This window comes from Sus scrofa, chromosome 2, assembly GCF_000003025.6.
Source record: "Sus scrofa isolate TJ Tabasco breed Duroc chromosome 2, Sscrofa11.1, whole genome shotgun sequence".
Lineage (NCBI taxonomy): Eukaryota > Metazoa > Chordata > Mammalia > Artiodactyla > Suidae > Sus > Sus scrofa.
In genome coordinates, this window is record NC_010444.4 from 14,856,033 (window position 1) to 14,879,479 (window position 23,447).

The 23,447-nt window shown below is 40.9% G+C and overlaps 1 protein-coding gene across 1 annotated transcript in view; it reads left to right on the plus strand.

The window, feature by feature from the left end:
• The window catches only part of NUP160 (nucleoporin 160), a 51,512-nt gene that overhangs the window by 15,977 nt on the left and 12,088 nt on the right, over window positions 1–23,447 (plus strand). Inside the window, exons 9-28 of the mRNA XM_021085052.1 lie at window positions 1,140–1,217; window positions 1,501–1,598; window positions 4,668–4,752; window positions 6,724–6,792; window positions 9,526–9,609; window positions 9,873–10,043; window positions 10,627–10,726; window positions 11,003–11,168; window positions 11,874–12,001; window positions 12,087–12,247; window positions 14,361–14,494; window positions 15,138–15,208; window positions 16,417–16,576; window positions 17,501–17,570; window positions 18,807–18,905; window positions 19,677–19,796; window positions 21,696–21,791; window positions 21,887–21,981; window positions 22,080–22,176; window positions 22,269–22,374. Coding sequence (XP_020940711.1) covers window positions 1,140–1,217; window positions 1,501–1,598; window positions 4,668–4,752; window positions 6,724–6,792; window positions 9,526–9,609; window positions 9,873–10,043; window positions 10,627–10,726; window positions 11,003–11,168; window positions 11,874–12,001; window positions 12,087–12,247; window positions 14,361–14,494; window positions 15,138–15,208; window positions 16,417–16,576; window positions 17,501–17,570; window positions 18,807–18,905; window positions 19,677–19,796; window positions 21,696–21,791; window positions 21,887–21,981; window positions 22,080–22,176; window positions 22,269–22,374 — 2,188 coding nt within the window. The remainder of the gene's footprint in view (window positions 1–1,139; window positions 1,218–1,500; window positions 1,599–4,667; window positions 4,753–6,723; window positions 6,793–9,525; window positions 9,610–9,872; window positions 10,044–10,626; window positions 10,727–11,002; window positions 11,169–11,873; window positions 12,002–12,086; window positions 12,248–14,360; window positions 14,495–15,137; window positions 15,209–16,416; window positions 16,577–17,500; window positions 17,571–18,806; window positions 18,906–19,676; window positions 19,797–21,695; window positions 21,792–21,886; window positions 21,982–22,079; window positions 22,177–22,268; window positions 22,375–23,447) is intronic.

Consider the following 23,447-nt stretch of genomic DNA (forward strand, 5'->3'; position numbering starts at 1 on the left):
CCTAGTCGGATTCGTTAACCACTGCGCCACGACGGGAACTCCTGCATTTACTTTTTCAAAAAATTATTTGAGGAATTCTCTCATGGTGCAGCAGATTAAGGGCTCACCATTGTCACTGCAGCAGCTCGGGTCACTATTGTGGCTTGGGTTCAATACCTGGCCTGGAAATTTCCACATGCTGTGGGCACCCCCCCCCATTTTTTTTTTAATATTATCTATCAAATGTTATTCTTTTCTTCCCATTTATTTGCTGCTATGGTCTTTCAGTGACATGAGCAGTTATACGCATGGGATAAAATAACATTGGATCATTGTAACTTGGGATGGAGTAACTGTTTCATCTATTTTGCATGGTCTAGACATTGCTTCTGTCTAAATATCCTACATAAGAAGGATTTAATCAAGGCAATGAGTGAATTTCTATGTGAATTTCTAAAGTATTGATTTAAAAAGTACTGTTTTTGAGTTTGATATGTTTTTGTTTATTTTTACTTTTAGGGGCTACACATAGAGCATATGGAGGTTCCCAGACTGGGGCTCAAATTGGAGCTGTAATCCAAGCTGTGCCTGTGGCCTGCAGCACAGCTCACTGCAATGCCAAATCCCTAGAACCTTGAATGAGGCCAGTTCCCATCATGGCTCAGCAGAAACAAATCTGACTAGCATCCATGAGGATGCAGGTTCAATCCCTGGCCTCGCTTAGTGGGTTAAGCATCCATCATTGGTATGAGCTGTGTTGTAGGTCACAGGTGCAGCTTGGATCTGACATTGCTGTGGCTGTGGCATGTGTAGGCCAGTGGCTATGATTTGACCCCCAGCCTGGGAATCTCCATATGCTGTGGGTATGGCCCTAAAAAGACAAAAAATAATAATAAACTCCATAAAATAATTCATGTTTAGTATTTAATTCCAATGTCAAAACAGAAAATGTCTGTTTTGAAAAATGAAAACAGTTTTGGAGATCGGTCGCACAGCAGTATGGCTGTACCTAGTCCTACTAAGCAGTACACTTAAAAATGATGAAGATGGTAAATGCAACAAATATTTTACCAAAATTGATTTCTGAATACTGATGAGTCTTGCTTAGGAAAATAGCGTGTTGGTTATTTCAAGTACTAAATTATCTCTTGTTTTAACAGTTCTGCGTTTTCCAGTTGGTGAGCACTGAGAACAGCCGCTATAGTCTAGATCACATTTCCTCACTTTTCACTTCTCAGGTAGGTTGAATCATCCTTTGCATATCACACAAGTACAAGAAAGAAGCATTGGCTGACTGATGTATGTTGTAGTGGGATTGAAATCTGAAGATGGAACATGTAATGAAATTTCATGCAAACAAAATTTCATTTGGATTGTACCAAGTTCATGTACTATCTTTTGTTTTCATGCTTCTTACCTTTCCTACTGACACAAATTTAGGTCACCATAAATTAGTACCTTCTCTTATTTTTACCTGTTTATTTGTTCGCCCCCGCCCCCACCCTCCACATTTCCTTCTAGGAGACACTGATTGACTTTGCCTTAACCTCTACGGATATCTGGGCCCTGTGGCATGATGCTGAGAACCAAACAATTGTGAAATACATCAACTTTGAACAGTAAGGGTCCCTTACCTCTGTCATCCTACCTTGCCCCAGGCAGTGTCATACTTAGAAAACAGTAGAGCTCTTTATGTAGAACCAAGGTCAAATGTTCTCACTTGAAAGATTCAGCCCCTGGCTTGCCTTTTTTCTGACAAACCTTCCTTTGCATTGTGTTGTTACCTTACGGTGTTAAGACAAAGTAAGGATTCTTAGAGTTGGAATGAGGTCAAAAAAATACCGTATTTCTTGGGAGAGATAGCACATATGCAAAATACTACTAATCTGCGTGTTTGCTTCTGAGCAAAGACTGATTCTGGCACCCACAACTTCCATAGAATACTGTAGCCCCTTTTGGGTCTCAATTTCCTCATCATAAGAAATAGATGGACGAGTAACATGCTTTTCAAACTTTTTTTAAAAGCAGAACACTGGAGTTCCTGTCATGGCTCAGCAGTTAGCAAACCCAGCTAGCATCCATGAGGATGTGGGTTCAAGCCCTGGCCTCCATCAGTGGGTTAAGGATCTGGCTTTGCCATGAGCTGTGGTGTAGGTCTCAGACATGGCTCAGATCCCCTGTTGCTGTGGCTGTGGTGTAGGCCAATGGCTACAGCTCCAATTGGACCCCTAACTGGGAACCTCCATATGCCTCAAGTTTGGCCCTAAAAAGACCATAAAAGGTGGGGGGCAGGAAACCCTTTTTTCTAAAAGATAATCAACTCTAATATGTAACAAACTCAACATTTTATTAGTTTAGAACAATATCACGGAGTTCCTATCATGGCTCAGTGGTTAATGAATTCAACTAGGAACCATGAGGTTTTGGTTTCGATACCTGGCCTCACTCATTGGGTTAAGGATCTGGCATTGCTGTGAGCTGTGGTGTAGGTCGCAGATTCAGCTTGGATCTGGCGTTGCTATGGCTCTGGTGTAGGCTGGTGGCTACATACCCCTAGCCTGGGAACCTCCATATGTGGCGGGCGCAGCCCTAGAAAAGACAATAAATAAATAAATAAATAAATAATAAAACAATAACAGTTTAACATGTTGGTAATCTCTAATATCAGCTATACTTGGTATCTGATATAACATGCATGGTATTTTAAAATTTTTTTCTTTTTTGGCCATACCCATAGCATGTGAAAGTTCTTGGGCCAGGGATCAAACCCATGCCACACCTGTGACCTGCATCGCAGCTGCAGCAATGTGGGATCCTTAACCCACACGAGAACTTCCCATTTAAAAACTTTAATAGTTACAAAATATATTTTAAAAATCAATTTTGGGAGTTCCCATCGTGGCGCAGTGGTTAACGAATCCGACTAGGAACCATGAGGTTGCGGGTTTGGTCCCTGCCCTTGCTCAGTGGGTTAAGGATCCGGCGTTGCTGTGAGCTGTGGTGTAGGTTGCAGACGCAGCTCAGATCCCACGTTGCTGCGGCTCTGGTGTAGGCCGGCGGCTACAGCTGTGATTCAACCCCTAGCCTGGGAACCTCCATATGCCACGGGAGCGGCCCAAGAAATAGCAAAAAGACAAAAAAAAAAAAAAAAAAAAATCAATTTTGAATCAAACACTTGCATAATCCCTGAAACACCTGTGGAATATTACCTGGAACAAAGCTTGACATCTCTGCAACTGCAGTTGACCATCAAATGAACAACATGGGTTTGAACTGCATGAGTCCTCTTAATACACAGGGTTTTTTCTTTTTCTTTCCTTTTTTTTTTTTTGTCTTTTTGCCTTTTCTAGGGCCACATCCTCGGCATGTGGATGTTCCCAGGCTAGGGGTCTAGTCGGAGTTGTAGCTGCCAACCTACGCCAGGGCCACAGCAACTTGGGATCCGAGCTGCGTCTATGACCTATACCACAGCTCGAGGCAACGCTGGTAACCCACTGAGCGAGGCCAGGGATCGAACCTGCAACCTCATGGTTCCTAGTTGGATTCATTAACCATTGTGCCACGACGGGAACTTCCAGGTTTTTTTCAGTAGGAAGTATCAACGTTACTATTTGGTTATGTGGTTGCTTAAATCTTCAGGTAGAAGAAGGCCAAGTAAAAGTTGTATATGGATTTTCAACTGCACAGAGGCTCGGCATCCCTGACCCCGAATTTTTCAAGAGTCAGCAGTAAACTAATTGAACCCAAGGGTCCCTCATGACCCTATATTCTAGAATAAAATTGTAGGAATATGGAGTTCCTGTCATGACTCAGCGGTTAATGAATCTGACTAGCATCCTTGAGGACACAGGTTCAATCCTTGACCTTGTTAAGTGGGTTAAGGATCCGGTGTTGCCATGAGCTGTGGTGTAGGTCGCAGATGTGGCTCGGATCCTGCGTTGCTATGGCGAAGGCCAGTAGTTACAGCTCTGATTCTACCCCTGCCCTAGGAACCTCCATATGCCGTGGGTGTGGCCCTAAAAAAAAAAAAAAAATGGTTGTTCCCACATTGGCCCTGAGCCACACCTTAGAAAACAGAGTACTCCTTGTAGACGGCATTCAAGCAAAGTGGGGTTTTTTTTTTTTTTTTTTTTTAAGAAAAAAAAAAGAATCTGAGATCAAGTGAGAGTTTGAATCCTGATTGTACAACTTACTAGTTGTGAGACCCTAAACCTCACTTTCCATATCTTTGAAATGTGGTCATGCATCCTTTAAAGAGTTATCCTAAGGCACACGTGGGTAATATCCAGAACTGCACCTAGTGTAATGTCCAGTATATAGTAAATGCAGAATGAAGATTTTTTATTTGTAGATTTTTATTTAGAGTTTTAATTTCAGGGTACCTATTAGAAGAGGTGAGAGTGCTTCTGTAATCCAAGATCTTGTTTGTTTTTAGGAGGGTGGGGCTTGCTCGCGGCATGCCGAAGTTCTCAAGCCGGGCATCAAACCCAAGCCGAGGCAGTAACAATGCTGGTTCCTTAACCCACTGAACCACCAGGGAATTCGGAAACATTTGTAATAGAATTGACCAAGCAATAGTTGCAGAGATTCAGTGGTGGGACCCTCCTTGCCCAGATACTGTCAACAATAGAAGCTTCGTTTTTATTCATCATCTTTCAGTAGACTGATGGCTTTTTTTCTCTCTGTAGTAATGTTGCAGGTCAGTGGAATCCAGTTTTTATACAGCCTCTGCCAGAGGAAGAAATCATTATCAGAGATGATCAAGACCCCAGAGTAAGCAATGCTCAAGACTTTCATGTTTTGGAGGGTTTGTTATTTGTTTGTTTGTTTTAGGGCTGAACCTGTAGCAAATGGAGGTTCCCAGGCTAAGGTGGCATCAGAGCTATAACTGCCCGACCACTCCACAGCCACAGCAGCGCCAGATCCAAGTCGCATCTGCAACCTGTGCTGCAGCTTGCGGCAACACCAGATTCTCAACCTACTGAGCCAGGCCAGGGATCAAACCCACATCCTTGTGGATACTAGTCATGTTCTTCACCCCCCACCCCCCCAAGCCACAACAGGAACTCCAGCAATGCTCAAGTCTTGTGTAAGGATCTTACGTTAAGGAGGGTGAGCTACCCTGATCATTACTTTGAAAAGAACCAGTTAAATTAGCAGAACTCTTTCAGCTTCGGATAAAAGAAACCCATCTCAAACTGACTTAAGTTTGTTTTTTTTTTTTAGGGCCACACTTGGCATATGGAAATTACCAGGCTAGGGGTCGAATTGGAGCTATAGCTGCGAGCCACAGCCACAGCAACCTGGGATCCGAGCCACAGCTGCGACCTATACCACAGCTCATGGCAACACTGGAACCCTGACCCACTAAGCCAGGCCAGGGAACAAACCTGAATCCTCAAGGATACTAGCCGGATTCGTTTCCCCTCCACCACAGTGGGAATGCCAAACTGACTTAAGCTTAAAAGGAGAACATGCATCGGCCTGTGCAGCTGAGAAATTTAGTTACCTGTTTTCAGCCAAGGCTGGAACAGTGCCTTTGGGGCCTGATCTCTCCTTTTCTCCTGCTTTCCTCCTTGTTGGGTTTATTGTCCAAGGGAACTTGCCTTCTGTGAACTTAGCGGCCCCGGGGGAAAGAGAACACTTCTGTCCCAAGTCCTGGAGTTGACACTGGCCTGGCTTGATCAAGTGCTAATTCCTGACATAGTCCCTCTGGTCAGAAGGAATAGAACATTCTGGTTTGACATGAGAAACATGTCCAGCCTGGGCTTTACTATTGTGGAGGGTGAAGTCAGTTGAGTATGGGTAGGGGAGGAATGATTTTCCGGAGAGAGTTGAGGGATTTGCTAATAATGACAAAGGGGAAGTGGATTCTGGCCAGGCACGACAGTATACCACCCGTGGGAGTACACGCATGTAAACTAGAGATCAGATAAATTCTGATAGAGGTATGTGCTGTGAAGAACATAACTTTGTAAGGTAATACAGTAAATAGCAAAACAGGCCAATCTCCCAGTTTTTTAGGGACATCCTTAAGATAAATGAAAGAAATACATTTATGTATAATATCATAAATTTCAGGTATACAATATAATGATCTGTAATTTCTAAAGGTTATACTCCATTTGAATATTACTAAACTTAATCCCAAGAGTTTATTGATACTTCTGTTTAAAAGCCAAAACCGAATGCTAATTAATAAATTCTTGTTTTTCTGCCTACACCGCGTCTTCTACCTACACCACAGCTCAAAGTAACGCAAGATCCTTTAACCCTCTGAGCCAGGGATCAAACCCATGTCCTCATGGATATTAGTTGGGTTCATTTCCACTGAGCCACAATGGGTACTCCTTATATGTGAACCATAAAATGAGTTCTTTTGTGGATGGTGTAGACCCAGCTTAGTTTAATTATTCTCTTGTTTATCAGCTATAAACTAGATTCACCAGTAGATTGGCATTTGACAAATTGTGTTTTCCAGTGGAACCCATTGAAGTGCTCCATGAGAAACACACAATTTTCAGTGTAGTACATCTGGTTGATTCAAAGACACTGGAGGCTTCACTCTCAGCATGAAAATATGACTGCTCTACCACTTGCTGCTCAAATGCATCAGGTCAAAATTCCCATGTTCATGTAATAGAAATGCAGGCTTCGGTGCTAACGTGTTGAATTCTTTCTTGGGTTTTTCCAAATTTTATTTTTTTTAGAATGATACTAATTCTTACTTCAATGTTCTAACAGGAAATGTATTTGCGTAGTCTTTTTACACCAGGACGATTCACAAATGCAGCTTTATGTAAAGCTTTACAGGTAAGTAAGAAAATATTTAGTATTTATTTAAGACTATCTCTTATTTTATTACTATAATTACATAACCCATGATTACTGTTAATTTTTATTGTTTTGCATATACTAAACACCACACATTTTTGCAATCACATGTACATGTGTTTATAGATATGATTGTAAGTTTTTTTTTTAATGTTCTGTCCATTAAAATCAGACTCCCAGCAAGGAGATAAGATTGGGGGCACTTTTCCAATGACTAGTGAAGCATGCCAGTAGAAAAAAGAAAAACCTGTGCCTACACCATTGTAAAAAGATACCATGCTACACCCCATATAATCTCTATACATGAAAGAAATTTTAAATGTTTTCTTGGATAGTTTTGATGGTACTGTGTTTTCACTCTTTTGTCAGTATAGTGAAGATCTGACTTGAATCAGGTTCAGGCGAAGCCTTCAAAGCCAGTGGTTTTAGAGGTGCTTAATGCTTTCCAAAGGGATTCTTTAAAGTCACTTAGGTTTCCTTAAATTACCACTTCGCCAGGGACAGGCACAAACACGTAACTCCAGAACAACTTAAAATTAATTGGTCCATGAAGCGCGGGCTCTCGAAGTTTTGAATTGACTGGTTTGTGATATTTTAAAATGATTAGTTTGTAAAAACGCAGGCTTTGTTGTGAACCCCATAAAAGCTGTCCCGACTCCACACTCGGGGCCGCAGTCCTCTACCCCTGCGTGGCGTACGACTGTGGGCCCCAGCGCGCTCGGAATAAAAATCCTCTTGCTGTTTGCATCAAAAAAAAAATTACCACTTCGCTTCTTTTTTTTTTTTTTTTGGCTTTTTGGCTTTTTGGCTTTTTGCCTTTTTGCCTTTTTGCCTTTTCTAGGGCCTGTCTCACAGCATATGGAGGTTCCCAGGCTAGAAGTCTAATTGGAGCTGTAGCTGCAGGCCTATACCACAGCCACAGCAATGCCAGATCCTTAACCTGCTGAGCGAGGCCAGGGATCGAACCCGCAACGTCATGGTTCCTAGTCAGATTCGTTAACTACTGCACCACAACAGGAACTCCCTAGCTTCTTTTTTTTTTTTTTTTGTCTTTTTGCCTTTTCTAGGGCTGCTCCCGCAGCATATGGAGGTTTCTAGGCTAGGGGTCTAATTGGAGCTGTAGCTGCCAACCTACACCACAGCTCACGGCAACGCCAGATCCTTAACCCACTGAGCAAGGCCAGGGATGGAACCCGCAACCTCGTGGTTCCTAGTCAGATTCATTAACCACTGAGCCATGATGGGAACTCCCCAGCTTCATTTTTAAAATGGAACAATCACCATGGAATTGACAGGTTCCTTAGATTCTGATCTGACCTCCCACACAAAGCAAAAGTACCTTCTGAGTCTTCTCTGACAGATAGCTATCTAGTTGTTTCTGCCTCCATGACAGATTTCTCATCAGCTCTTCTAAGACTTGTTTCAAACTTCATTTAAAAGTTCTTCTCAGTATTGGATCAGGTTTAATCTCCATCTTTTAGGTGGCATCTTTCTTTTGAAACTTCATAGAACATGTCTCTTTTCTATAAAACAACCCTTCAAATATTTTAAGAACTTTTTCCATGTTACCTTTCTCCGGCTAAACACATGCAGTTCCTTAACTTTCTCTCAGGTGTTACAGTTTCCAGATTCTTTTTTTTTTTTTTTTTGTCTTTTTGTTGTTGTTGCTATTTCTTGGGCCGCTCCCGCGGCATATGGAGGTTCCCAGGCTAGGGGTCCAATCGGAGCTGTAGCCCCTGGTCTACGCCAGAGCCACAGCAGCTCGGGATCCGAGCCGCGTCTGCAACCTACACCACAGCTCACGGCAATGCCGGATCGTTAACCCACTGAGCAAGGGCAGGGACCGAACCCGTAACCTCATGGTTCCTAGTCGGATTCGTTAACCACTGCGCCACAACGGGAACTCCCAGATTCTTGGCTTTTCTTCTAGGTACATTCTTTTTTTTTTTTTTTTTTTAATTTTTATTTTATTGGAATATAGTTGACTTACAGTGTTGTTTTAGTTTCAGGTGTATAGCAAACTGAATCAGCCATACATATAAATATATCCATTCTAGGTACATTCTTGAATATCTGACTCTTCCATGTTTTCTGCTTTCTCTCTAATAAAACTCAAGGATGACACGGTCACTTTCTCCTCATACATTATTTCTTTCATCAGCCCATCTTTTAACAGTGATCAAAAGTATGATTTCTTGCACAACATTATATTATAAATCAACTATATATATATATTTTTTAAGTATGGCTTCTCATAGAATCTCTTGCACACTGAGATACTGAATAGTCAGCAAGGCATTTATCACATGCTCTCCATTAGTGGGGTGATCTGTCCCCACCACCTCTCTAACTCACCTCTGTGCCAGTCTCAGGATGTGTATTTTTGGCATCATCCTCTATCTTCCTTCCAGCTGAGCAGTAGAACTGAGGCCTCCTTTTGCTTTGTGTAATCATCCAAATGTACCCTATTACGATTCTTTCAGATTCATGAATTTCCATAGTTTATTATAGTCTATAGAAACTGCCTCAGCTTGCTGTGGTTTCATATTCAGAAATTATTTGCAGGGTGTTAAAGTTAAATGTATATATATTTCTGGCATGTCCAGTCTCTACTGTATAGTTGTATATTGCCTCAGTGTCTTTGAACTGGAGTGTTTTTTCATTCAGTTTTTGGTATTATATGATACTTTAAAATGTTTCTTTTATTTTTAGATTTTCTGTCGAGGAACTGAGAGGAATTTAGATCTTTCCTGGAGTGAGCTAAAGAGAGAAGTTACTTTAGCTGTTGAAAGTGAGGTATGGTTTGGGTAAAGAAAGAATGATAATTTCTTCCATCTCAATATGGAGCGGATTGGTATTGAGAAATTGTTCAAATTGTTCACTGGCCTTGTAAGCAGGAGGTCTTCATGTTTAAATCTTTTGACTAGAAACTTAGATATATATAAGGAAAATTCATTATATTCCTATAGTTATAGTAAAATGATGGTAGGCAGTTACATTTTGGGGGGAGAAAGATCCCAAATGGTATTATCAAGAGTTTCTTTTTTTTTCTTTGCCAGCTCCAAGGAAGTGTAACAGAGTATGAATTCTCCCAGGAGGAGTTTCGAAATTTACAACAGGAATTCTGGTGCAAGTTCTATGCCTGTTGTCTTCAGTACCAAGAAGCTCTTTCTCATCCTCTTGCCCTCCATTTAAATCCACACACAAACATGGTGTGCCTGCTGAAAAAAGTAAGAGGCTGCAGCATGCAGAATTTCTTTAGATGGTTCAGGGGGCCTTTTAGGATGTATCTATTGCATATTGTGGTTAGTTTTTAGGACATTGGTGGAGTTTTTGTGTGGCGAGAGAGGAGGGTTCCTATAGTTATAATTCATTTGTATTTAGATATTTAAATAGTCTACTGCATTATGTATACTTTTTTGCATCTTTTTTTTTTTTTTAGGGCCGCACCTACAGCATATGGACTTTCCTAGGCTAGGAGTCGAATCAGAGCCACAACTGCTGGCCTACACCACAGCCATAGCCACAGCAATTTGGAATCCTAACCGTGTCTTCGACCTACACCACAGCTCCTGGCGATGCTGGATCCTTAACCCACTGATCGAGGCCAGCATTCAAACCCATGTCCTCATGGATAGTAGTCAGGCTTGTCTCCACTGAGCCACAGTGGGAAGTCCGGCACTGACATTTTTTTGAAGACTACCTGTTGTCTGGTAGAATGTCCCTCAATTTGTCTAGTGTTTTCTCATGATGAGATTCAGCTCTCAGCTATTCTAAACCTTTAAATATTCACTGGAAGATTTGTGTTTCCAGGGGTACCTGTCTTTCCTTGTGCCTTCCTCCTTAGTGGATCATTTGTATCTCCTGCCTGATGAGAACCTTTTGACAGAGGATGAGACAACCATATCTGATGGTAACAGCAATTGTTATGTCCATATTTAAGCCTCTTCGTGCATGAACTCTAGGCTTTCTGTCAAATGGATGCAAAAAACATTGATTGCCATTGACCTCTCTTGGTCAGTTTTCCTCATTGTGGATATTTTTTTAGGAAAACTGAAGAGGCCTAAGTGTCTCTAAGACCTCAGATAGATACCTGGCATTTAGTTATTAATATGTTATTTTAATATAATGTTCATCACTAACTCTTCATTCGCTTGAGGCTTAAATGTCAGCTTTCTTTTACTTATAGATGTGGATGTTGCTCGGGATGTCATTTGTCTTATAAAATGCCTTCGACTGATTGGAGAGTCAGTAACTATGGATATGTCAGTCATGATGGAAATGAGTTGTTACAACCTACAGTCTCCAGAAAAGGCTGCAGAACAGATTCTGGAAGATTTGATCACTATTGATGTGTAAGGAGAATTTAGGGTAAAGTTCATTTCCTAATGGAAATTTAGCAGTTTTTAGTGCTAAAATCAGGTTTTTAATGTACGTTCAAGTGTGTACAAAGTAGTGGCTTAAAGTTAAAATGAGTTGCTGTGATTCTAAGTAGGTGCTTCAGCTTTTTTTTTTTTTAGGGCCACACCCACTGCACATGGAAATTCCCAGGCTAGGGGTTGAATTGGAGTTGTGGCCACTGGCCTACGCCATAGCCACAGCAGTGCCAGGTCTGAGACGCTTCTGTGGCCTACACCTCTGCTTTGGCAACACCAGATCCTTAACCCATTGAGGCCAGGGATGGAACCCATATCCTCACAGATTCTAGTCGGGTTCTTAATCTGCTGGGACACAACAGGAACTCCAGTGTTGCAGCTTTTAACCAGAAAGTCTCACACATTAACTTGGGTCTGGAAACAGACTCATAAGTTATGGCCTGGCTATTAACTAAGCTGTAAATTTTAAAACATTTTCCTCACATTGATTTTGTTTGTCATTTCTGAAAAATAGAGGGAAAATTAGCTACATGGAATAAAATATGTTGCGTGCTAGCATGATTATCTCCACTCTTTTATTATGTGGTTGGTTTTCCTGTTTCGTAGAGCATTTAGCTTACAGGATGTGTAGAATCTGTCTTATGTGGTCTCAGTAGTAATAGGAGTTTTCTCATTTCCTCATAGAGACAATGTGATGGAGGATATTTGCAGTAAACTGCAAGAGATTCGGAACCCAATCCATGCCATTGGACTTGTTATACGGGAAATGGATTATGAAACAGAAGTGGAAATGGAAAAGGGATTCAATCCAGGTAAATGACAAAACAACAAACATGCCTTTTTCATTTGATTTAGAGAAAACAGTAATCCATTTAACTTTTTCTTTTTGAATTACAGCTCAGCCTTTGAATATTCGAATGAATCTTTCCCAGCTCTATGGTAGTAGCACAGCTGGGTATATTGTGTGCAGAAATGTGTGTAAGATTGCCAGTACTCGCTTCCTCATCTGCCGAGATCTGTTGATCTTACAGCAGCTACTAATGAGGCTGGGAGATGCAGTAAGTACTACTCAGGGGAGAGCTTATGAAATCTAAATCCTCATCGAGACCTATGGGCGCAATAGCAGAATGCCAGCTTTTTGTGCACAGACTTCTGTCTCTGTTCACTGCTCTCTCCCCCAGGCTTGGCCCATAGTGAGTACTCTATAAAATGCATGTCGAATTAAGAATGAGTACGCATAATAACCTACAATTACAGAGTAAGAACATCTATGAAGCAGGTTGTTTTACTCTTAACCTTTGTATGTATAATAGTGAGAAATTTTCCTAGGTCAGCTCTGTGCAGATTTAGGAGGTTTTTTGTTTGTTTGTTTGTTTTGCCACACCTGTGGCATCCGGATGTTCCTGGGCCAGGGATCGAACCTGCAGTGCTGGGTCCTTAACCCACTGAGCCACTAGGGAGCTCCCAAGTTTAGTGTTATTAGTTCAACGTTGGATGTTGGTATAGAAAAGAAAGGAAGAAGAAAAAAACTCTATTTCTGCAGTATAGGATTTACCCTAAGAAGTTTTGAGATGACAGAGTCTGTTTTAGGGATCCTCCCAGCTCCTTTCTGTGCTTCCTTTCCATCCTCTTCTAAGGCCACCAGATTCTTGTTGCCTTCCTCCTGTCCTTTCCCACCCTGCTGAATTCCCCTCCCCCCCCCACCCAGAGGGGGTGCACCGTTCCTGGAAGTACTACAATACCAGATTGATGCGCAGAGTGGATGGAGCAAGCTCCTGTTCCAATTCCTAGCCCCAAAAATCCATTTAATATATTGTCCTCAGATAGAGGACGTATCATATATTAAACTGATAAGAACAGATACTACACTTGATCTTAGCCAACAAGCCAAGTAGCGATGAATGTTTTATGTTCAAAAAAATGTCCCTTTCTGCCCACCAGCAGAAGGCCCATTTGTCTCTCACTCAGTAATTTTATCTGAGCCTCATAAGGAAGCAATCTGATTAAACTAATTCATGTTAATATATAAATAACTGATAGGCTTTTGGAGCCCAAGAGGTATATATACTTTTCAAGTCAGAATATATTTACTCAAATACCTTGCTGGTGGCAGGATTTCAAGTAAAAGTAAGGACAAAATAGGAAGATGATCTGTTTAGGACGACCAGGGAGAAACAGGAACCTTCCTGAGAGTCTCTCACTCAGGGCAGCCCTTGCTTAGTTCTTTTCAGTCTTTGTAGACTCTTCCATTTCTTCAGGTTTGGGTTTTGTTCTGTTTTGTTTTTAATTATAATCTTTGTCAGTGTTTTCTAAACACGAAATAGATATTCATTGTAGAATCTTTATAGGTAATCCTGTATTTATAAACAAAAAGAAAATAAAAATTCATCTGTAACTGTTTAGCCACTATTTACATTTTCGTATATACCCTCATTTTCTCTGCAGATAGTTTCTAAATTTTAATTACAAAATTTGCATATGCCATATATGCATATGCCAATTACGTTTTTGTAATCTGGTTATTTTTATTCCTTTGCTTTACAAATCTCACCAGCACGTTCACGTGTTATCAAGTATTTTTGTACAACATTATTTTTAATAATTGCCTGGTACAATTTTAATTTATTCAACCAATCCTGTGGCCATCCAGGTTGTGGCCAGTTTTCCTCTTATTGATAGAACTTTCTTTACTCCTTTGACTATGTCCCCAGGATGAATTCCAAGAACTAGAATTGATTGGTCCCAAGTTACCCACATGTTTGAGGCTTTGGTGGTCTTATCACATTTTCCTCTGATGGTAATATCTATTTTTACCCAAGACCAGAGGCTTCAGAAAGGACTTAGATTTCCTTATTACCCTTCTTGAGTTCTGGACTTACAGATTTAATGAAAGTTAAGCTTGATGTTGTTGTTGCTCTGTTTCACCATCAGCTCACATGACCTTGTGAGCTTTTTCTGATTGTTTTGTACTGCTATTAGGGTAGATGTTTTTGCCATATGCCGCCCCAAAATGTAATAGGTGTGTTGCTTTTGTGTATGCTTGTAGGTATGTTGCTTTTATGAATGCCCTTTTTAACTGTGTTGTTTTATTTTATCTATACCTAAACCTAAGAATTACCATTGCTAATTGCTGTTTACTGTTTCACCCACCCACCCACCCATCATGTACAGGTGATTTTGGGAGCTGGTCAGCTCTTTCAAGCTCAGCAAGACCTACTACACCGAACAGCTCCCCTACTCTTATCCTATTACCTCATTAAGTGGGGAAGTCAGTGTTTAGCAACTGATGTTCCAGTTGACACACTGTGAGTTTCATTATTCTAATTATTTTTAAAACAAATTGTGAGCGTAATTTATTTTTTCCACTGTCTTAAAGAAAAAAAATCTAAATATTATGCCATAGAGTGATTAGCCTTTAAAACTCAGAGCTTTGAGATATTCCATCTTCCAAAGGCTAAAGGCAACTTATAAGAATGAAAATAGTGTGTTTTTATTATTATATATGTATATAAAATATAAAGACAAATCCTGTCAAAGGCAAAATAATAAGAGGAGGTCACAGGGAAAATTAGACCACATACAAAAACATGTAGTTATTTAAGGTAGGCTGAGATTCTTAACCAAAAAAAAAAAAGAAAAAAATCAATATATAACTGTAAATCTTATATTTCCCTTAGATAAGCCACTTTAGTTTTTTCTGGCAAGGGAAGGCTTTTCATGGCCTTGGGGTCAAGAGAAATTTCTGCTCTGGCTTCTCATTGAAGGATCACTGAATGATACAGGGAACAATCTACACCATGTCTGTTTTTCAGATTTTTTTTTGTGCTTTCAGTGGAGCTTTCCTGTGTAATGTATTAATAAAATTAAAAGTGTTCTTGATTGGATAACTTGTTGGGGTAATGTTTGGCCTAAGAGAACTTAGCTGGGTTTTTTCCCCTTTCCTCACAGAGAGTCTAATCTTCAGCATTTATCAGTACTGGAACTAACTGACTCTGGGACTTTAACAGCAAATAAGTTCGGTAAGGACTGGACTGTGTATGCATTTAATTTTTAAGTTTGGCATTTATTGCATATTCATTAAAGTGGTCTTTTGCCACCTTCACTTTGGAAAGGTTGGCTGGGCTATGCTCTAACTTTAAAAGAGTATAAGCAAGCTGCGTTCTGACCTCTGGTTCTGAAAAGGATTCTTCTGTGAAACTGTAGCACTAAGATCAGGCATAAGTGAAGAGTGTTGTATGTATGTGTGTGTGCGTATATATATATTTACCTATGCACACACATTGCCACTTTTCCATTGTATATTGAGAATTCAGTGATTAATTAAACAAAATCTTTTTTTTTTTTTTTTTTTGCCTTTTTAGGGCCGAACCCACAGTATATGGAGGTTCCCAGGATAGGGTTTGAATTGGAGCTGTAGCCGCTGGCCTGCGCCACAGGCCATAGCAACATCAGATCTAAGGCACATCTGTGACCTAAACCACAGTTCATGGCAGCACCGGATCCTTAATCCACTGAGCGAGGCCAGGGATCGAACCTGCGGCCTCATGGATGCTAGTCAGATTCATTACCGCTGAACCACTTTAGGGCCGTAACCGAGGCATATGGAGGTTCCCAGGCTAGAGGGCCAGTCAGAGCTGCAGCTGCCAGCCTACACCAGAGCCACAGCATCTCAGGATCTGAGCCTCGTCTGTGACCTACACCACAGCTCATGGCAATGTCAGATCCTTAGCCCACTGAGCGAGGCCAGGGATCGAACCCAGTTCCTCATGGATCCTAGTCGGGTTCATTAACCGCTGAGCCACGAAGGGACCTCCATGGAAACTCCTTATTTTTTTAATTTACTAAGTTTATGTAGCTTTTGTAATCTTGTCTTAACAAATATTCCAAAGGAGCCCTATCTCATGCTTAAGAACCATTCTGGAGAATTTCTTTTGTATTGTTTTAGTATAAAACTTAGAATCTTTGGACTATATTTATTGTAAACACTTAAAGAAATGGAATGACTACAGTGTTGACTAAAGTGGCTTTTTTATTCTATTTGTGTAGTGCCTTCATAGTTTATAGTTTGCTTTTATTTATATTGCCACTGAGTATACCAGCAATGCATTTTATATTTTGAAATAGTAAATGTTCTCTGTTACAGGCATAGAATGAATTGATAAACTGTCTTAATTGAAAGTTGATACTACTCTCACAAGTTGGTGATTGTCATAACTTTATTTTTAAGTATCTAGCCCTCAGACAATTGTGGAATTATTCTTCCAAGAAGTTGCAAGAAAACACATTATATCTCATCTCTTCTCTCAACCAAAGGCACCTCTAAGCCAAACTGGATTGAATTGGCCTGAGATGATTACTGCAATTACCAGTTATTTATTGCAGCTTTTGTATCCTTTTATTTAACAGCCAGTTGAAAGTTTTCTTCTATCCAAATAGTCTAAGGCTCTTATTCTGCCAGTGTGATAAAGATTTTTAATGAAGTTGGGTGCTTTATCCTCTCAAAAAGAGATGATAGTATTTATTTTCAGATATGATCCCAATTTTTATATTACTATGTTTTATTTATCTTTGCCCTGGAGTTGAGCCAGATTTTATTGGTGCTCACACATTTAATACCTAGATCTCTTTTTTTTTTTTTTTTTTTTGTCTTTTGTCTTTTGTCGTTGTTGTTGCTATTTCTTGGGCCGCTCCCGCGGCACATGGAGGTTCCCAGGCTCGGGGTTGAATCGGAGCTGTAGCCACCGGCCTACGCCAGAGCCACAGCAACGCGGGATCCGAGCCGCGTCTGCAACCTACACCACAGCTCACGGCAACGCCGGATCGTTAACCCACTGAGCAAGGGCAGGGATCGAACCCGCAACCTCATGGTTCCTAGTCGGATTCGTTAACCACTGCACCACGACGGGAACTCCCTAGATCTCTTTTTAAAACTACATTCATCAAATACTTATTGAATGACTCTATATGCCAGGCACTATGTTAGGTGCTGGATGTCCATTAGTACAGTACGCTTGTGCAAAATACTAGCTAGAATTCGAAATAACCACCCAGGGATGGAATACTTGCTTAAGCCCATTGTCAACTGAGTTCTAACCTAGATGACTAGACTCCTAGTATATAATAACCTTTTCGCTGTGTCTAATATTGAAGTAATATAGATATGTAGAAAGAACGTGTTCCCTGCCACCTTCTCTTTATCATCTTTTAAATTTTTTCTTCTTAAAAATTAAGCCATGTCATGGAGTCTGATGCCCAATGTGTGTATTTAAATTTTGCCAGAACAGTGAATAATCTCCTTAACCAATGACTAGATGGCCTAGCAATCCTGGTTGTCTCTTTCTAGAATGTTTGATGGGAAATTGTCAGTATGTACAATTGCAGGTGAGTACTGTTGACTGTTTCAGGGTAATCATTCTTAATAAAGAATGGGGTTTCTGGGAGTTCCCATCGTGGCCCATCGGTTGACAAACCCGACTAGCATCTGTGAGGACTCGGGTTTGATCCCTGGCCTAGCTCAGTGGGTTAAGGATCTAGCGTTGCCATGAGCTGTGATGTAGGTCAAAGACACCTACACCACATAGGCATAGGCCGGAGGCTGCAATTCAACCCCTAGCCTGTGTACCATATGCCGCAGGTGCAGCCCTAAAAAGACAAAAAGACTTTAAAAAAATGGGATTTCTGGAACATTTTCTTTGTAAACGTTTCCTTCATTTTAATTGGGCTGATAATAAGAACCACAATAATTTTTACTTGATTACACTGAAACACATTCCAGAGATTTTCTTTTCTTTTCTTTTTTTTTTTTTTTTTTTGGTCTTTTTAGTGAGGCCAGTGATGGAACCCGAAACCTCATGGTTCCTAGTCGGATTCATTTCCACTATGCCACGACGGGAACTCCTCCCGGAGGTTTTCTTTACTAGGACTTTTTTTTTTTTGTCTTTTTGCTATTTCTTTGGGCTGCTCCCATGGCATATGGAGGTTCCCAGGTCAGGGGTCGAATCGGAGCTGTAGCCCCTGGCCGACGCCAGAGCCACAGCAACACGTGATCCGAGCCGCGTCTGCAACCTACTCCACAGCTCAGGGCAACGCCGGATCGTTAACCCACTGAGCAAGGGCAGGGACCGAACCCGCAACCTCACGGTTCCTAGTTGGATTCGTTAACCACTGCGCCACGACAGGAACTCCTCTTTACTAGGACTTTTAACATATCATTCCTAACTTTTTTTTTTAAACGGGTCACACCTGCGGCATATGGCAGTTCCCAGGCTAGGTGCTGAATCGGAGCTGTAGCTGCCAGCCTACATCACAGCCACAGCAATGCCAGATCCTTAATCCTCTGAGCAAGGCCAGGGATCAAACTTCATCCTCCCGTCGATGCTAGTTGGGTTCTTAACCCACTGAGCCACAATGGGAACTCCTTCTTTGCCTTCTTAAAGTGTAATAACCTAACGTAAGAATAGACTAACAGGATTAGTCTTTAATCTCTGGATTATTTTTGGAAATAAAACTTGTGTTAATTGACCACTATCTTCTCTCCCTCAGTGAAGAACTTGGAAATGAGTATCTTCTGAAGTAATATTTATCCTCTAATCAGAAAGCACCTTTTATGCCTTCCAGGATTATATTCAGCTGCTACATCCTTGGTGCCAAGTCAATGTTGGTTCCTGTCGATTTATGCTGGGACGGTGTTACCTGGTGACCGGAGAGGGACAGAAGGTAAACTGTATTTGAAAGATGAACAAACTCCAGTGCAAAGAGGACACTTAGTTTCCATCTAAGGGAGGGGATGAGAGGCATAGAAACCACCGCCCCCCACCCCCAGATAAGGAAGGAAGACACCTCATAGTGCTAACAAGGGGTATGATATACCTGTGGGAACTGTTCAGCTACGTGTACTTTGCAGATGACTAAGGACATGGGAAATAAGAGGAAAATGTTAAGACCCTCCTGCCCCTCTGCAGGTGTTTTTAGGGATGGATTTTTATGAATAGAACTGATTTCCCAATTGCATTGTATTTATTATGTCCTTTTTTTTTTTTTTTTAATGCTGGTTTCCTTCTCGTTTTTGGTAGTTTACATTTCTGATTTTTCCTGACATCCTGTTACATAAATTTTCATACATACAGGAAAGTTTAAAGACTTTTATGCTAAACAGTCACATACCCCCCACTTAAGTTCTGTAAATGTTAACAGTTGCCACTGTTGCTTTATTATGTATTTATCCATCAGTTATCTTATTAAAGTTTACTTTTGAATTAACAGCACTTAAGTTACAAAGATAAATTTAAAAGAAATATTAAATATCAGAAAGAATTTAGATACGACAAAAACTGAGAATATAGGTATGGCAGAAGTGGTAAATGCAGTCAATATCTTAAATGATTTTCTTTCTTTTTTGGCTTTCCATGGTACAGGAATCCTTGACTTACATCACCTAGAAGAGGAACAGTCTATCATAAGTCATTTGGTATTCTTCCATTTCTCCAGGCTCTGGAATGTTTCTGCCAGGCAGCATCTGAAGTGGGCAAAGAGGAATTCTTAGATCGCTTGATCCGGTCAGAGGATGGGGAGATTGTGTCCACCCCCAGGCTGCAGTATTATGATAAGGTATATTGTGTCATGGTTCGCTACTTCTTTTACCACCCTGTGTTAAAAAAAAAAAAAAAAAAAAAACTCTGAAATACATTGCTGTGGTATTTGGAGAGAGAAATAACAAAAATTTAATCATTCCCTGAACTTCCAGGTAAAGAGGGAAATGAATTTGCCTGGAGAAACTGAAGAAGCGTATGTTTTTGATTAAATTTGATAAATGTTCTTAAATGCAGTTCCATCATATCATTTTATTAGCTCTATCATCATAGAATTTTATTGCTTGCCAGCATATCAAAGAATTACCTTGGAATGCTGTATTTAGCCTTAGTTTATGATTTGTCCCTGGGGACCCCTCCTGACCTTTTTTCCCTTCTCCTCTTTCCTCTAATCACTCACTCAGTAGTAATGATAGTGGCCTTCTTACTGTCTCATGCAAGCCAAACACATACTCACTTCTCTTCGGGACCTTGCTCCTCCTTTCTAGGTGCCCAAGCCTAGAAAGCTCTTCCTCCAGATAGTTGGATTTCTCAGGCCCTCATTCAGTGTCACCTCCTGAGAGTTCCACCGCCTTTCCCTGTGCAGAGAGCTGTCGGGCACATAGGCGTGTGCACACCTGCTCCCTCTCCCCTTTGCGTACAGAGTGAGGCACTGTGGGCAGTCTCCCCTTACCCCACTTTATTCTTCTGTATGACATGTAATTGAGCTTGGTGTTATAGTTTAGATATCCATGTTATTTGGTATCTAGATTTCCTACCAAAAAGTCAGTGCAACAAACGAGCCTTTGCTGGTTTGTTCATTACTTGATTTTTTGTTTGTTTGTTTTTGTTTTGTTTGTTTCCATTTTTGGCTGCCCCTTGGCACTTGGAACTCCCAGGCCAGGGATCAGATCTGAGCCGCAGTTGCAACCTATGCCACAGCTGTGGCAATACTGGATCCTTAACCCACTGAGCCAGGTCAGAGATTGAACTTGAGTTTCAGCACTTCCAAGACACTTCTGATCCCATTGCACCACAGCAGGCACTCCTGTTCATTACCTGTTAAAGAGATAAATGAGAAGTTCCCTTGGGGCTCAATGGGTTAAGAATCCAGCATTGTCACTGCTGTGTCTCTGGTTGCAACTGTAGGGTGGGTTTGATCCCTGGCCCAGGAATTTCCACATGCCATAATTTGTGATTTCATGGAATAGACCAAAAAAAAAAGAGAGAGATAAATGAAATTTTATGGAAATAACTTTGTATCTCTTAATAACCCCCTACCATCCTACTAATGAGAAGGGTTAAGGATCTTGGAGTTGTCAGAAGTTTTCCCATGGGTTACAGATGTGGCTTGGATCCAGTGTTGCTGTGGCAGAGACCTCAGCTATAGCCCTGAATTGACACTGAGCCTGGAACTTCCATGTGCCACAGGTGCAGCCCTAAAAAAAGGAAAATATAATAAGACCAATAGAGAATTTTACATCAAGTGTCTTACTTAACAATAGACTCTAAAGGAAAATGTTAAATATTAACAAAATAATCTTGTCCGTCTTGTAGTCAGCATCTTTGATTTAATCTTTGTCTTACCTGGTTATCTTTCTAATTGATTTGGGGGGGTGTCTTTTTTTTAGGGTTGTACCCACAGCATGTGGAAGTTCCCAGGCTAGGGATCAAATCCGAGCTATAGCTGCTGGTCTATATACCACAGCCACAGCAACACGGGATCTGAGCCGAGTCTTCGACCTACACCACAGCTCAAGGCAACACGAGATCCTTAACCCAGAGAGCAAGGCCCAGGATGGAACCTGCATCCTCATGGATACTAGTAGGGTTCGTTACCATTGAGCCACGACAGGAACTCCCGCTAAGTGATTTCAAGTCATACTTGAATCTGAGTGTTCTACACCATGTTAATGGACATTTCTTCTCTTTGCCTTAGGTTTTGCGTCTGCTAGATGTGGTTGGTTTGCCTGAACTGGTTATTCAGTTGGCTACGTCAGCAATAACTGAAGCAGGTGATGACTGGAAAAGTCAGGTAAGAACTGTCATCTAGTTATTTCCATTGAGGTTTGTCATGGATGCGGCATTTTAATTTCTGCTGTTCTTTTTTCTCCTTTGTTTGCTATTTAGGCTACTTTAAGGACATGCATTTTCAAACATCATTTGGATTTGGGTCACAATAGCCAAGCATATGAAGCCTTAACCCAAATTCCTGATTCTAGCAGGTAGTCAATCTTACAGTCTTATTTAGAGAAGGCAGTTTACCAGATCTGTGTAATCCGAGGTGACCACTTACTCTCGTATCCCTTTCTTTTCCTTCTAGGCAGTTAGATTGTTTACGGCAGCTGGTGGTAGTTCTTTGTGAACGCTCACAGCTTCAGGATCTTGTCGAGTTTCCCTATGTGAATCTGCACAATGAGGTAATTTTATTTAGCCACTGATGCCCAGACACAACTGTGGTGCTTGTCATGATGGCTACTAACTTTGGTATCTGATTGCTTTCCCTCGTCAGGTTGTGGGAATAATTGAATCACGTGCAAGAGCTGTGGACCTTATGACTCACAATTACTATGAGCTTCTGTACGCCTTTCACATCTATCGTCACAATTACCGAAAGGGTGAGCAGTTGAAGCAGACAGTCTCTGTGGAGGCAGCCTTACCAGTTTTATCCTGTTTTACAAAAATATGTGTTTGATTTAACATAATTTTGCCTTATTTTTACCATTAGACAGGTGTTCTCTACAAGCATTTTTTTAGCAGTATGTTCCCCCATACTGTTTTTAGCCCATGATCTAGGATCACATCTTGCATGTAATTGTCCTTTCTGTTTAGTTTCCTTTAACCTGGAGCATTCTTTTAGCCTTACTTTGCCTTTGATGACATTGATATTTTTGAAGAGAACAGGACAGTCTTTTTTTTTTTTTTTTTTTTGTCTTTCTAGGGCCACACCCACATCATGTGGAAATTCACAGGCTAGGATTTGAATCAGAGCTGCAGCTGCCAGCCTACCACAGCCACAGCAACACAGGATACCAGCTCTGTCTGTAACCCTACCACAGCTCACGGCAACACCGGATCCTTAATGCACTGAGCAAGGCTAGGGATCGAAGCGGAGTCCTTGTGGATATTTGTCAGTTCATTACCAATGAGCCACAAGGGGAACTCCTATAGAATGTTTATTAATTTGGATTTTTATGACTAATGAAGTCTTTTTCAAGTCAACTAAGATGAAGGGATTACTTGTCTGTTTAAGATCATATTTTACAAGATAACCATTGTGGTTTCCCTTTGGAACTTCTAATGCTTTTTTACCATTTTCCCTCAGATTTTTTCATTAGGTTTCTTACTGATTTTCTCAGGGAAAAATGGGTGGAAGTAATTTGTTAGGCATGTTCTTAACATTCCTATGGTAAAATATGTTTGCATATTCTTTATTTTCTTGAGTCATTTATGTGACTCAAGATCTCTCAGTGCTTTCATAGTGACGTCACCCATTACATCCTGATTAAGACCAGCTTAGTCAGAAGTTCATGCTGTGGTGCAGCAGGTTAAGGATCTGGCACTGTCTCACCTGTGGCATAAGTCACAGCTGTGGCTTGGATTCAATCCCAGTCCCGGGAACTTCCATATGCTGTGGTTATAGCCATTAAAAATAACAATAATAATAATAATAATACAAGACAGCTTAGCT